This window comes from Python bivittatus, unplaced genomic scaffold, assembly GCF_059951505.1.
Source record: "Python bivittatus isolate LINGU-HERP-01145 unplaced genomic scaffold, Pbiv_v1 ctg000440_np1212, whole genome shotgun sequence".
In the NCBI taxonomy this organism is placed as follows: Eukaryota; Metazoa; Chordata; class Lepidosauria; order Squamata; family Pythonidae; genus Python; species Python bivittatus.
The window spans coordinates 6,616,699-6,632,713 of NW_028277063.1; the positions used below are offsets into that span (position 1 = coordinate 6,616,699).

At 40.7% G+C, this 16,015-nt stretch overlaps 1 protein-coding gene across 3 annotated transcripts; it reads right to left on the minus strand.

Moving 5' to 3' along the window:
* Positions 1-1,030: 1,030 nt before the first annotated feature.
* LOC103053758 (sulfotransferase 1A1-like) lies at positions 1,031-15,043 on the minus strand. Of its 3 annotated transcripts, none has more exons than XM_088142781.1 (9): positions 14,894-15,043; positions 14,142-14,401; positions 10,165-10,290; positions 9,772-9,869; positions 9,484-9,610; positions 8,940-9,034; positions 6,870-7,050; positions 4,915-5,049; positions 1,031-1,567 (listed from the first exon to the last, which is right to left on the minus strand). In XM_088142781.1, the coding sequence occupies exons 2-8, from the start codon at positions 14,287-14,289 to the stop codon at positions 4,937-4,939; spliced, it is 888 nt and encodes a 295-aa protein (XP_087998907.1). In that variant the 5' UTR covers positions 14,290-14,401; positions 14,894-15,043; the 3' UTR covers positions 1,031-1,567; positions 4,915-4,936. The 3 variants fall into 3 exon arrangements, with proteins under 3 accessions (XP_087998907.1, XP_087998906.1, XP_087998908.1); XM_088142780.1 differs by having other exon boundaries at positions 14,142-14,294; positions 14,894-15,029; XM_088142782.1 differs by lacking the exon at positions 1,031-1,567 and adding an exon at positions 2,048-2,787 and having other exon boundaries at positions 14,142-14,294; positions 14,894-15,029.
* Between the last annotated feature and the right edge of the window lie 972 nt (positions 15,044-16,015).

Sequence of the window (16,015 nt, forward strand, 5' to 3'; positions counted from 1 at the left end):
CTACCTGTATTATCTTTGAATTGCTGATTTTAAGACCCCCTGCCATTTTTGTGGGGTATTATTACATTGACCATACATCATTTCATAAAGCTGTCCTTTAGATTTTATTTATTTATTTATTTTCTTGGGTTTGCTCTTGAAGTTTCCTTTGTAAATCCAAGTTATAATCATAAACAATGTTTTTTTATCCTTGTGAACCTCTTTTGGATTTGCCTCTTTTTCAGGTTTGTCCTTTATTTTTTCCAAGAAAATAGGGACACTGTAGGTATTATATGCTTCAGCTAAACTAAAGATATGAGAGATTATGTGTAATGCAAACTCAAGGTCATACACCCGGGAAGGCAAACGTTGCAACATCAAAATCTACTTTCCTTTGCCTGTCAAAACCCACGTTCATAATAATCCAAAGGGGATTATTTGATAACACTTTGTACACTTTTGTGAGAAAGGTAATACAATAGTATAAAAGCAATGTTGATAACCATTGTTCTCCACATCGTGCTTACTGGGGAATTCTGAGAGTTGAAGTCTATGCATCTTAAAATTGTCATGGTTCAGAAACACTGATCTAGAGGTTTACACAGAAGCATTATAAATATGGGAGTGACAGCCAATCTTTCATCTCCAACTCTTAGTCTCAGGAGGCTATGAAATGCTACAGTTACACCAGGAGGCAAAATTTAGGGTGGATGCAGATAAACAAGTTGGAAGTTAATCCAAATAAAACAGAAGTACTAGGGGTCAAGGATGCAAACATTTCTGGAAGAGATTGCAGTTCCTCCTTCCTGATTTGCCTTGAAATGGCACATACTGAGATGGTTTACAGCATTATCCTGGGCAGTTCATTTGATTTAACAAAGGGAGAAAATATAAGGCAGGAAGGCATGTGCAAGGTTATCTGTTCCAAAGTCCTGACAGTTCAGGAAACATGATCGGATTTCATGTGGAAATAGAAGATTATAATTAAAAGCTTATTTTGTAAGCCTTATTTACTAAAATGCTATAAGACCAAAAGAAAATGAGTCACAGGGCAGTTTCAGATGAGACTTTTATTCTGCACTTGTTTACCTGGAACACAAATGATTATGCAAAATCCAGATGTTGTCAACTTTTTCTTGTTACCCACTACTGTCCAGCATTTTTGTTTGCAAGTAATCCACCAAGAAACTAAAAGTGAAGTAGTTGCACTTGTTTTGGGGTGGGGGTTAGTCAGGAAGGAGGGAGGGAGGGGGGAAGGAAGGAAGGAACATTCCTTTAAAAAATATACAACTAGATGTTCTTAAACTTCTTCCAATGTCTGCATCACAGGGAAAGAGGTCAAGGATTAACAAGCGGCAATTTCATAAATAACATTGCAGATTAGAGTTCATCTTTGTTCTTGATGCAAGCTGATAAAACAACTTTGGGAAATTTGGCCCCAGTGCTATCTGATGTTAGAAAGAAGCTAGGTCTCTCTTGCTGTGGTGTATTTTGATGGGGGCACAGTGGCAGTTTGTCTTGAGCTTCACCTATATATCGTCTCAGCACCTTCAAAAGTTCTCACAGGCAACACAAGATCTTTCCCTCACTGAAATAAAAAGAGGTTAAACAGAGAGTGAGTGGAAGGTTACACTTAGGAATGAAGATTATGAGGTTGTACCAAAGTCCAAAGGTGGACTTCGAGGAAGGAGTTCTGAAGAGGAAAAAGTGACCACTCTAGATTTTGGGGAATGGTGGCATCAGGCAAGATGCTCATAGTGAAACTTCCTACTATAATGAAATCGCAGGATTTCATTCTAGTTGATTCCTCCCAGTTTGCTAGTTCTCTTTCTTGGGACCAACTAGTGTTAGAGGGAAAGGGCAATATGTGTGAAGGCCACTGTTCCTTCTCTTGATACTGGCTCAGCTGCACACTGCATGAAACCAAGGTTGGTTTGATAAACTACAATGTTAACATTACTTGTAAGACATAAACCATTGTTTATAATTCACAAAAGCTGGATTTATTCAACAAACTAAACAAAAAGCCAAACCACATTTGGGTGATGATAATTATTTTAATTATATCCTGTTTTTCAGCTCATTGGGCATTCAAAGTCAGCTTAGGGTAATGTGTTAATACAGCTACTGGCTTCTTACAAATGAGAGATAGCAATAATGAGGAGGATGTAACTTAGGGACAGAGCTTGCTACTTTGCTAGGCTGAGCGTCTAGAAGTGAACAATATCAGCCCTTAACATTGGCCATGATAAGGTAGCATGACATATATGCATGGACAATATGCTCCTTATGCACAGGGCAGCAGGAAATCATGTAAGCGAATAAACCTTTAATCAACTGAGAGTAACAGAGAAGCAGGTTCATATCAAGCCATTTTGCAGAGATGGCATCTTGACTCCATTCAGAAGTTGACCAGTTCTAATTGTGACAATACTGGTAAAGTATCATTCTGTCCATTACCAGCAACAAGCTAGTTTAAGAATCCTTCCATGTGACCTACAGAGCTCTGTCCTCCAACAGTAAAGAACGGCTTTGAGGGCTTTAAAGGAACAGCTTCTCCGGCAGCTGTTGCCCGAAGCAATCGATGCATTTTGCTTAATGGGAGGACTTGAACTGAAAAAGAAATATCTTGACTCTGGCAGAGGAGCTCTATAAAAAATAGAGAAGGAGGAGGGCATGCAAGCAAGCAAGCTTTTGCAGCAAGGAAGAAAAGTAGGGAGTTTTTTCAGCAGCTTTGCACATGGAAGAGAATCCAGGAATCAGAACTTTCAATTCCATACCAATATCTTACTTGATAGTGTGTTCATCCTATAGTAACCCATAAGCAGATACACTTTTAAAAAGCTGAGCCTATGTTACTGACATGTTAATAAAACAGAAGTATTAGTATTAGTACTACTAGTAGTTGTTATTCTTATTCTTATTTAAATGTATATGCTGCTGACTCCTTCCAACTCAGGACAGCCTACAACAACATATGGTAAAAAACATTCACAAGAGAAAAAATAATTGTCAAACTCCGTCTACATCATAAAAACACAAAATGAATAACTAAATAAGGCTAATAAAAACAGTTCTCCAATAGTGATAAATCATTCCCAAAGGCCACCATGGTATAAAACATCAATGGTAGAACGTTAACCTCCAAACCCATCAGCATAATAACCATATCAATCCAATGAATAAATAAAATTCATAATTAAAACAATTCACCAATGGTTTAAAAAATCATTACAAAACACCCTCTGGAAGAGTTCATTTTTGGCCATAACCAAGAGGGCCAGTACCGGTAGTCTTCGTTTAACAGCACTAATTGGGACTGAAAACTCCGTTGTTAAGCAAGATGGTTGTAAGTCAAAAAATTACATGACCATGCCGCTTAAGCAATGGCAGTTCCGGCAGTCCCAGTTGCCATCATTAAACAAGGATCACGTGGGCCATTAAATGAGGACCTCATGTAACCACAACTTCCAGCTTCCTGCTGGCTTCTCCGGTGTCTTTGCTTGTAGGAAGCTGGCAGGGAAGGTCACAAATCGCAATTACATGACTGTGGGGACACTGCAGTGGCCATAAGTATGAGGTCCAGTTGTAACTACCATTCATTCAGCACCATCATAAGTTCAAACGGTAGTTGAATGAGTGGTCATTAAATGAGAACTACCTGTATAGCTTTGAGGGTGAGGTGTGTATTTGTGTGTGTGCACACAGAGTATCTGTTAGTGCCTTCTTAAAGAAACAGTGTCATTTCTTGGACTCACAATGGAGCTGTGTGATCCCCTGAGGAATCACTGAGGAAGAGGAATCACAAGACTGAGGAAAGGAGACACGGACATGGTAGATCAACTGCTTTGGAGAAGGAACAGACATGCTGCTGGAGCTCTATCTGAAATATGCATTTTCCTAGGATAGGGCAACTATTGTGAAAGACAATTTCTTTAGGAGGTGCTGACAGGTGTGGCCTGCTCCAAAGCAGTTGCTCCACCCTGTCAGTGTCTCTCCCTCAACCATATTTTTGGAGATCATGTTTTCTGTCTGGATCCAAAGCACTGCACACCCCTACTCTTTATACTATATGATCCAAATACTTCAATGTCCAGTATTTCCTTCATGCTGGTTATTCACTTTTGTATTCAGTCCAAATTCATTCAACACCCATTACTCTTGGCCCTATCACTTCTTGTTCTACCATGCACATTCGAAAATACTCTACTCCCACTGCATTGCCAATTCTAACTTCCAGGCAGAAGCCCCCTCTTATTCATAGCCATCTTGGCTTCTTTCAACAAATATGCCTTGCTCACAATAGACCACAAACTACCCACCACTTTTATACCAGCATCTGTCTTAAAATTTCTCCATTGGTTTTCCATCTTTAGTAAGCGTTCTATTAAGGTACACAAATTCATCTACTTGCTCTAGTTTTTTTTAATCTCTGCTACCCATCATGGGTTTGGTCAATCAAGACTTTCACATAATGTTTTTTACTAAGAGAGAAAGTCTATATTAGGGTTACCAGCCTCAGGTGTACCTGTACCACATGCAGCATTTCCTGCTAATGGTAAGGACAGTAATGGTCAGTTTAGGCACATGTTGGTCAGGATGCCTGATGTGCACCCAAAATTACTCCAAGCATGCTATTTTATGCAAGTTACAATCTAGAGCAGTGTTCCTCAACCTTGGCAGCGTTCAGATGTGTGAACTTCAACTCCCAAAATTCCCCAGCCAGCCAGGCTGGCTGGGGAATTCTGGGAGTTGAAGTCCACACATCTGAACGCTGCCAAGGTTGAGGAACCCTGATCTAGAGACTACCTTGCCAGTCCACCCACTGTTGGACACATCTTATCAACTAGGAGGTATATGCAGCGTACTGACTTATATTCATGGTACATTTATATAATAAATAGGCTATTTTACTGTGAGTGAAAGAATGCATACCTAAGGAGGGGAAAAAGAGCAATCATATCTCCGTTCGAAACTGCAGTGTAGTTCCTTTCATTTGCATCTTGTAATTCTCGTCGAAACGCTCATTTTGTGCCACTGTGAAATGGTTCTTCCAGTCACCAGCAACTCCTAAATTGAGGGAAAAATAATAGCCAACATAACTATGGAGTGCTTGGTGCTCTCTGACCCTGGTTGTTTGCTTGCAGACATTTCGTTACCCAACTAGGCCACATTTTAAATATCGTTATGTTGCAATAGAAGAGAATATCTGTAGCTCAGGGTTGAACTGCGGAGTCCTTGCTTGCTTGCAGATGTTTTATTACCCAACTACTGTATATCACCTAGTTGGCTAATGAAACATCTGCAAGCAAACAGCCAAACTCAGAGAGCACCAAGGACTCCACAGCTCAACCCTGAGCTACAGATATTCGCTTCTATTGCAACGTATTTAAAACCGGATAAGGTAGAGTTGGGTCAGCAACATGGCATCCATACATATCAAAGCATCTGCTGGACTTTGAAAAGCCCCCCCTCTCCAAATAAAATAACTGAATTTTAAAAGACTGAAATGTCACTCAAGGCATCACCAAAATCTCTTGAAATGTTGGTGGTCTCTCACGAGCTTTTGTGGGATTTTAGTAAGTTTGCATGGAATTTTTGTTGAACCCTTGTGAGATTTTTGCAGAGTTGTATATGTATTTATAGTATGTATGCCTGGGGAATTATGTGATTATATAATGACATATTACCAGGAAAAGCTGATAATTTCTGAGCTTAACAACTGCCAGTCCTTTCTCTTTTGCCTCCAACCTGAGTGGTAAACTCTAAGTCTTGAATAAGATGTGGAGTAAGCTCCCTATGACGTGGTGACTATTGTAGGAATCAAAGAAGTTCTGTTTCTTGAGGTGCTTCCAGACCGAAGGCTCCTAGAAATGCTTCTCAAAAAGCATGGTGTGCTTGTTGTGTTTTTTTTTCATAACATATTTTCTCTGGACAGAAAAATTAGGGGAAAATGGGCAGAGGGAAATAGAAGGCTGATGAACAAGATACTGTATATTTGGGAGAATACGGAAGCAAGCACAAGGCAGGCACAATCTCAGTTCCTCACTCCATATTTTTTTCATCTTGATTAGGATTGTCAGACCTCAAGATCTGACTTGTCTGTTTCCCACTTTGGGATTCCCATAGAAGCACTGAAATCTCAAGGAAGAGGATCAAAAGTAAGAGAGCCATTAATCCCTCAAGAGCCCAGCCACAGCCTTCTCTGATAATGATACATGTTAGTCTACCCCAGGCCATTGCATTGCATTGTCAGTCATGGTCATTCTTGCTGGACAGTCTTGGAGTTAAAGCCCACACATCTGCAGGCTGCCCAGACTGGTGAAGATTGTTGTACATGTCACTTCTGCAAAGAGGAGCCTATTTGCCTACAACAGTGGTTCCCAACCTTTTCCATGTCCCACACCTCTAGGAAATGTTTGATTAATGTTTGCACCTCCTATGAAAGTAATATCACATTTGAAGATGAAGAAGTCTAATTTCTAATGTGGGTGAACAAATTGAACTTAAAAAAGTAAGCTTAGAACTCAGTGCATAAAATTGTCACACCCCCTGAAATTCCATCTTGCACCTTCTGGGGGTATGGACGCCCCAGGTTGGGAACCCCTGGCCTACAACGATAATATTACATCTCCGTGCTACAATTATTGTTGACCTCCATCCCACCTTCCTCAAGTAGTTCAAGGTGGTATTAAGAGCAGAAAGCTTGACTTCAAATTCCATAATCCCTGACAGCACAGCCAATAGTCCTGATGGCTGGGAATTCAAATCTAACAGTTCCTGAGCATGTCAGGTTGGGGAAGGCAGCACTAGTATTTTATCTTCTTGTGAGCATTAGAGATACAACTCACCCTTCGTCCAGCTCCAGTTTGATTATTTGACAGGCTCACCTTTTCTCATGAAAGGAGAGATGGTGTGATCCATAACTGAAGTGGGAATGCTTCTGTAATTAGCCATCTGGTTCTCACTCATCGCTTTGAAGGAGGTATGGTGTGCAATCTTCTGGACAAGGTTGTCATCAGCTGGCCTCTCTAGGAATTCCATTATCTTCCGAATCTCCCGTTGTGGATCCTATGTACAAAGCAACAATCAACTACTGAAAGCCAGGAATTTTGGATTAGGAAGAGCAGTGTGGTCTATTGAGTTATTTTAAATGAATTAAAATATGCTGTCCTGTAGCAATTTGAAGGCTATTACCTATCTGGTGTCTAGCTGTAATCCAGTCCAGAATGCATCTTATTTCCTTATGATGCTTTGCAGGTACACATATGTGCACATAATTTTTAGCCATGAATCTCCATGATGAGCCTGAATGATTTAATGCCACATGTGGCTGGCCAAATTTCAATCTGAAAACAAAACAGAGCTATCCCAAAATAAAGGAGTGGCTTCTGCATATTCAACTGACTTCCTGGATTTACAGAATTAATTAAATCCATTAATTAATAATTAATTTAATAATTAATTAATTATTAAATTTGTATGCCACCCATCTCCCTTGATGGGTGACTCTGTGCGGCTATATAAATATAAATATAGATTTTAAAAAATATATACATACACACATAACTTCCCTGACAAGAACCCATGAGCTTCCAGGAACTACAGAATTCTGACGAATCAACTGAGAGAAGTCGGAGACACAGAAAGAAAGAGAGGGGAATCTGACAGGACCTCTAAGATCTTAAAGTAATTGTCTTGAAGGAGATAATTTGCACGGAGGAAGTGAGAAAAGAGACAAACATAAATTCTGGGATGGCTTTGATTTTGGTAAAGCAGGCCTACTGAAATTAGTGAAACATGCCATGGTTCTTCATTTCCATGGGTCTACTCTGAGATATCTCTAAATCTAGATCCACTTCCAGGCCTATCTTTCTACAGATATGTAATTAGGAAGAGGATCTGAGAAATGCCATTCTGGACAAACACTAAGTAAAATAAATAAGTGGAAATAAAAGAAAATGAGATTGAATGGATGACAGCAGTTTTGCATCCTTGAGGGAAAGGAGTATTGTATTTTTTCTTTCCCACCTTTGGGAAGAAGAAAAGGGTGTATACTAGGAGGTTCAAAAACCCTTCTCTCCAATCCATTAAGAAAATAGTTACAGTTGGGATCTTCAAAGATATGGGAGGGACAGCTGTGGGGGCATCTGGAGGGGACAGGCGGAGTTCTAGGTTTCCCACCCCACAGCAACCACTTAATGAATGGAAAAATTCCCCCATATCATCTGTTTATGAGAGCACCCACAACAGGTTCTCAAAGCTCCAAACTATCTCTCACCCAGAAGGAGACTGGTAGAAGGAATGCCTTTTTCCATTCTCATTCTCCACAATGAGACATGATCTACAGTTCAGCAATAAAGTACCAGGTTTGGGGATGGCAATCAACTCAAGCCTGACTCCTCTTCCAGAAGAGAAGAAATGGGGGTAAGGAATCTGTATTGTTTTCTTCCTCACATAACCCTCTCCCTACAAGGCTCTTTTTCCAAACTAGCTGAGCATAATTGGAACTGTTGTCCAAATACCTAGAAGGCATCAGCATGAGAAAGGTTGCCATAGGTGCTGGGGTATAGTTTGCAACATTTTGTGATCACCCTGCACTTGTATCTTTGATTACTGAATGTTGAAAATATATGTTTTCTACTGTCAACTTCATCTCCTACTCATAGGCTTTCAGAAGCACCTGATTCAGGCCTGGTAAAATGAGAATGCTGGACTAAGGAATCTGTTCAAGCAACTTGGAATTTTTGGCCCTGGAGATGCTACAAAAGTCCCCTCCTATTCTTACCTGACTGTTGGCCATTTGGGGGTTAATGGAACTTTAGGTGGTTAAGACTTAGATTGGCAGAACAGGAGGAGGTCTACATCCTGTATCTAATTCTTAATCTGAGGAGGAGAAGTGAACAGTCTTGTATCACAAAATAACAACGTTAGTAAGAAGGGAGCAGAAAGACTCTTGCCTCTTTCATATCTTCATAGAAGAGGTACAGAATCCTGTATTTCTTCCTTATGTCCCACCAGCCTTTGACGTGATCATACCAGGATCCAAAAGACACTGAGGAGACAGAATGGTTGTGAATGATGGGAATTTTAGTGCAACAACACGGAGAAAGCTACAGTTTCTTTACTACTTACTTTGGTTCAGTCATCAGGAGTATGTATCAGGGCTAGAGACTCTAGCAGAACGTGGTAGTCAAACCTTATACAAAGAGCCATATGTTACATGAATCTATCTGTCCATCAAAAGGAATGGGTAACAAGAGGAAGAAGGCCCAGATCTGACCCTCCCATTCACAGAACTTCAAGCTGGGAAACATGTCACTAGTTCCAAGAGTTTCTACAAGACTTCAAGCATCTTCCCCTAAATGGTGCCCTGAGAAGTCTTAACCCATCCACCCCCATGATTTGCTCTGCTGGCTGCAGGTAACAGGATCAAGTGCACCCATCTTGACATTATCATACTGAGGAGGCTCAATGCCTTGGAAGGGTTTACTATCCACTTACCATTTCCATCCATAAACTTCTCCAGAAATTCCTCCCATGTTCCAGGCTCTGGGTGCACTTTTGCCATTTTGTAGAAATAATAATATGAGACAGCCACATCTTTGGCATTTCTGGCCACATAGATAATCTGTTGAGTGGCAAACAAGAACGCTAATTAAGCTGATCTGTATAATCTATTTCATTTCTGAAGACAAAGTGTGAAAGGACATATAGACGGCCTTTCCCCATTACGTTCACGCATTCAATTCTTCTTCATGCATTATTGGTCACATCTCTCTTTTTTCTCACCTTGCAGTTCTTTTCCCAAAAGGATTTGGGGAGCATTTGGACAGGGAGGTGGGTTTTAATTAGACATGGACGGGGTGCTTTCTTGAGCAGTTCAATGCCTGGAAGGGGAAAAAGAATCACTGAAGAGAAGTTTCCCATTCTCCCTCCATCGTTAGCCTATCCAAGCCAGATGTATTCTGGATGAATTAGCCTGCAGATCCCCTAATCCTCAACGAGCATTAGGAAAAGCTACCAGAGATGTCTGCAGGCAAATCTCCCATATTATATGGTTTGCATTTCCCCCATCTCCACAGTTGGCATTTCCATTCCACCTAATACAACTAGACTTGCTCCTCCACCCCTCCCCCACCTCCCAAATAGTTATCTAGAGGGGAGGACTCTATGATGTTTTACCTGTAGGGACATCAGGTACAGCAAATTCCAAGAAAGGAACTCTCATGTAGATGGGTTCAACGCTGCATTTTTCCAGACTGCCTTCTTTGTAGATCATGTCTACAATCTCACTGACCCAGGTGGTTCCTGAAAGCGCATAATAAGGTTGGGTGTGCTGAACCAAGACCATATTACAAGAAGAAAACTCAAGTTATTGCCTAAAACGAAATAGGATTTTGGCTACCATAAGCATACATAAGCATACATAAGCTACAGTAGGAAGTCAAGGAATAATTGGAGTAACCGGCAAGTTTGGCCTTGGAGTACAAAATGAAGCAGGGCAAAGGCTAATAGAGTTCTGTCAAGAGAACAAGCTGGTCATAGCAAACACTCTTTTCCAACAACACAAGAGACAATTCTACACATGGACATCACCAGATGGTCAATACTGAAACCAGATTGATTATATACTTTGCAGCCAAAGATGGAGAAGCTCTATACAGACAGCAAAAACAAGACTAGGAGCTGACTGTGGCTCAGATCATGAGCTTCTTACTGCAAAATTTAGGCTTAAATTGAAGAATGTAGGGAAAACCACTAGACCACTCAGGTATGACTTAGATCATATTCCTTGTGAGTACACAGTGAAGGTGATGAATAGATTTAGAGGATTAGATTTGGTAGACAGAGTGCCTGAAGAACTATGGACGGAGGTCCGTAACATTGTACAGGAGGCAGCAACTAAAACCATCCCAAAGAAAAAGAAATACAAGAAAGCAAAGTGGCTGTATGATGAGGCTTTACAAATAGCTGTGGAAAGAAGGAATGCGAAAAGCAAGGGTGAAAGGGAAAGATATAAGCAACTGAATGCAGATTTTGAGAGAATAGCAAGGAGGGATAAGAAGGCCTTCTTAAATGAACAATGCAAAGAAATTGAGGAAAACAATAGAATGGGGAAGACTAGAGATCTCTTCAAGAAAGTTGGAGATATCAAAGGACCGTTTAGTGCAAAGATGGGCATGATAAAGGACAAAAAAGGCAAGGATCTAACAGAAGCAGAAGAGATTAAGAAGAGGTGGCAAGAATACACAGAAGAACTATACAAGAAAGATCTTAATGTCCCTGATGTCCATGCTGGTGTGATCACTAACCTTGAGCCAGACATCCTAGAGAGCGAAGTCAAGTGGGCCTTAGGAAGCATTACTAACAACAAAGCTAGAGGAGATGACAGTATTCCAGCTGAGTTATTTAAAATACTAAAAGATGATGCTGTTAAAGTGCTGCACTCAATATGCCAGCAAGTTTGGAAAACGCAACAGTGGCCACCGGATTGGAAAAGGTCAGTTTACGTTCCAATTCCAAAGAAGGGCAATGCCAAAGAATGCTCAAACTATCGCAGAATTTCACATGCTAGCAAGGTTACGCTCAAAATCCTACAAGCTAGGCTTCAGCAGTATGTGAACCAAGAACTACCGGATGTACAAGTTGGGTTTCAAAGGAACTAGAGATCAAATTGCCAACATTTGCTGGATCATGGAGAAAGCACGAGAGTTCCAGAAAAACATCTACTTCTGCTTCATTGACTATGCAAAAGCCTTCGATTGTGTGGATCACAACAAACTGTGGCAAACTGTGGCTTGAAACTCAACATTAAAAAAACTAAGATCATGGCATCTGGACCCATCAATTCCTGGCAAATAGAAGGGGTAGAAATGGAAGCAGTAACAGACTTCATTTATTTGGGCTCCAAGATCACCGCAGATGGAGACTGCAGCCATGAAATTAAAAGATGTTTGCTCCTTGGGAGGAAAGCTACGGCAAACCTAGATAGCATATTGAAAAGCAGAGACATCACCTTGCCGACAAAGATCCGCATAATCAAGGCTATGGTTTTTCCAGTAGCAATGTATGGCTGTGAGACCACATTCTTCAACACTTCATTCTTGTATTGTCAGAAAACTATATTGGAATGATTTTTTTTTGCTCCAGGTCCCAATAAGGAGTAGGAGGATATTCTTATCAACCTAAAATGACCAATAAGTGCCTCTCTGATCCCACCCTTTAGTGATCACTGACTTCACTTCCAGTGGTGAAGCAAAATAGATGTTTTTGCTACTATAGACAAACATGGCTCTGCTCCTAAAATATCCACCGTGGAGGCAAATGAGTTGAAACAAAGGAATAGAGGAGGATAGAGATCAGTAACAGGCACAGCAAACTTCATATGATTCAGTTTTCTTTCAAGTCAAGGATGGCAGACAGCCCTTCAAGTCAGCAGAGGGGGAAAAAAGGTTATTATGATCTTCAAAACTAGAGCTTGCCATATTCCAGCTTTGTGAATACCAACTTGTGCTACCAATTTTCTGGCCGTATGCATGAACAGAAGAAAAGTCTAAAAACCAAGATTTTCCTTGGGGTGAAGAAGGGGTAACACCGATAAGGCTGGGGAAATATTCTTCTGATGAGTTTCCTGAGCTGTAAACAAAGTGACCCATAAAAGTGCCAACCGTGACAGGAGTATGTTTGCAAAATGAAAAATGCCTTTGGAAAATCCAGTTTTCAGTGGAGGAATTGAGGATGGGGAAGAGAACAGGAGGAGTGTTCATCTGACTAGGGCGGTCTGTTTTTCTGTGCAAGTCATGCACAAAAGCAGTTCTCCTCCTCGTAGAAATGTGTTTCGTGCGCCATGCAGAGGAAAGAAACTTGGAAGGGAGGGGAACAAGTAGGCAGGGTGGAAATGCATACGCCCTGTTCCTCCCTTCCTCACACACACTTAAAAGGGCAGCCTCCAGTGGCCTTTAACCTGGTTTGCTTATCAAATGAGGGTTCTGTTAACAAAAGTTTGGCAGTTGTTCAGCAGTCGTGCTGTGAATTCTTTTCTGCTGATTAAAGTTACTGGATCTGGGCCACCATCAGATGTCAGCAAAGAGATTCAGAAAGCTCTAAACCTTTGCTGACACATAGTGGTCATCCAGAGTTTTAGTACTAGATCCGGTAACTCTAGCAGTCAAGGGAAGCTGGCGTACCAAACTCTGCCTGTGAGTTTTCCCATCAGCAGACTTGGGTGTTGAGTCTCCAAAGGAACTGCACAATGGGAGCAAAATTTTGATGCCCTTTCCTTCACAATATATCATGTCTTTGCAGGAAGATATGTTAAAATATGTTATTCCTCTTTTTTGCATGTGTATTCAGGCTACACTTTTGCAAAAATTGTTGCTCAGTGTGTTTTAAGTGACAGATGAACTTACCTTCATAATATATCATAAAATATGTTAGTTTTATTCGTATACTACTTTTATATTAAATTGCAGGTCACCTATGCTGAATGCAGTTAGATCTGACCAAGAGTAAATAATGTCAAGGAGATTTATAGTGTAAGAATTTAAAGAAAAAACATTAACAAGAAAACTGGATGCTAATCTATGCATATTTGCAGATAAGGTTTTCATTGTTCGATTTCTGAACTTTCACTGAGAATGTGCTCCTTTGGTTGGCCTCTTAGATTATTTCAACATTCTTTCTGTCATTTTTCTTTCGAAAGTAAAACCAGGAAAGACAGAAAGCTGGAATAACACCCATCTATTACACCATACTGCAGTTATGAATCCTTCCAAAGAACATTGATATTTCTTCTCGTACAATCTAATGCTTAGCAAACTGTTACTAATATACTGTAATTCAGGACACAAGATATAATAAGCTTTTGCAAAAAAAAAAATAGTAGGAAGAAAAATACCTTCATCAGTATATATGGATGATGGAAAACTAAGGGCAATAAATTATTGGGATGCAGTTCAGATGTAATATAAGAAGATACGTCTGTTCCCAGACATACGGCCAGCTTCTCAAAGAAGAGATTGCTTTCAAGCTGCCTGGAATTTATTGTTTCATGTGTTGATAGAAAAAAAGGAGAAATAGAGACTTGGAAATCATCCACACATGAATGCCCAGAACTTATACTCTCTGTTTATAAAAATGCAATCAGAGGCATCACTCACCACACTTGGGGTATGTGGAGATCAGCAGGTCATCTGGATGTGCTTGGAATGCCTCCACTTCGTCATAGATTTCCGCGAAATACTTTATCAGGGGGACCCCCTTAACAGAGATCAATGGAGGGCGTGCCACTTCTTGGTCGGGCTTCATCCTGGCTGAGAAACGATGAAAGGGGAGGATGGCGTTTTGAGGAAACGGAACTCCCTTCACCCAGAGTCAAGAGGGTTGCTGCCCAACCCAGCAGCTATCCGGGATTCAGAGCCTGCAGGAGTGACAGCTCATAGTAGCACCAGCAAACATTTGGGAACATCTGACATCTAGAGATAGTCTTATCACCCAAGACATGGGACTGAACTGTCAGCTGGAGGAGATGGATAGTAAGGAAGAAATGAAGAAGGAACAGAAAAATGGAAGATGCCTCTAATCTCATTGTCCAACTTTGCTCCATTTTCAGATGTTTTACTAAGAAGCTGCTAGTTTGGCCTCTATTTTTCACTCCATGGCAGACGTGAAAAAAATTGCTCAAGGGATAATCAAAGCAACTTTACTTTTTAAATGCTTGGTCCCTCCTTCAGAGAAAACAACAGTACCCAACAATTTCTACCCTCAGATATTTTGGGGTCTTAAGACATCCCCTTCCCAGAGAACCCACAAGACCTGGCTCACAACCTCTGTTTCATATGACCCATATTCCTCCTTCATTGTGAAGAATGCAGCAAAACAGGAAGCTTCTCAGCTGTCTGGAAGTATTTACCTTGGCTCGGATGTATCTGGCTGGCCTGCTGGCGGGTTCTGGCTTGGGAACTGGAGCAGAGGCAGAGCCGGTGCGTTAGAATAAGTGGAGCAGCAGAGAATCTTTGGCTTGGAATGGGAGGAACCTAGAGTATTTAAGAGGAATTGAATCCAGCCCCTCCTGATTCAGCTACAGAGGGAGGGCCTTGCCTTTTGAAACACATTTTGTAATGCTTGGGCTGGCCAGAACTCAATCTCTTTCTTTAAAAAAAAAAAAAAAAGTTGCTGGCATTCAAACTTTTCTGAACAACAGTTCTTTTTCCCTCAAACATTTGTCATTAATATCAGCTTTGTTTCTAATGCTTTAAGTTATAAGCCCAGCTCAGTCTTCTAAACCCCTCTCTTTCCTTTTGCCTAGGAAGAAAACATTCCTCCTGCAGTTCTGTGTTCAAGTCCTGTTCTCTGGGACCTTGATTAATAAAGCAATTTGTTTAAGTAACTTGCACAGAACCTGAATGTCATCATTATGATTTCGTAGCTTTGGACTTGCAACTTTGCATAGAAAAAGCACAGCACGTGCTCAGCAGCTCAAGCACTGCATATTACCACATTGGAGGGCAGAGATCTAGCACTAAAATGGAACAGTTTCTTTGCTGAATTTGGACTCAGATAAAGATTTGGTTCTTGGTCCTGTATATAGTTTATTTCCCTTCATAATTTTTCTATATTTCAAAGAAAGGACTCAGAGAAGTGAAGGCAGGTACTTGGACTTGATCCTGTTGGGCATTGCCAGACACTCAAAGACAAGTCAATCTGAGCAAAACATTAACTTTTGTCTTTCTTTAATAGATATATTGAATAGACCTGTTCAACTTGTATATTAATGAACAACTAGGTGTTCCAAGAAGACTCATAGGGACTTGTGTACTCCTGAGTGGAAAATCATCCTGGAAATTAATCTGTTTAAAATGTCTTAAGAGGCATTTGACAGTACAACCAATTCACTAGAGAGATTGTCGGGTCGTCTTCATTTAAATGTGTTCAGGTAGAGGTTTCAGAGCCATCTGCAAGGCATGCTTTAATTTGGTACTAGGTGGCGGTAGGGTGGACTTGAGGGCTGAATGGTCTTTCTCAACTCTTTGCT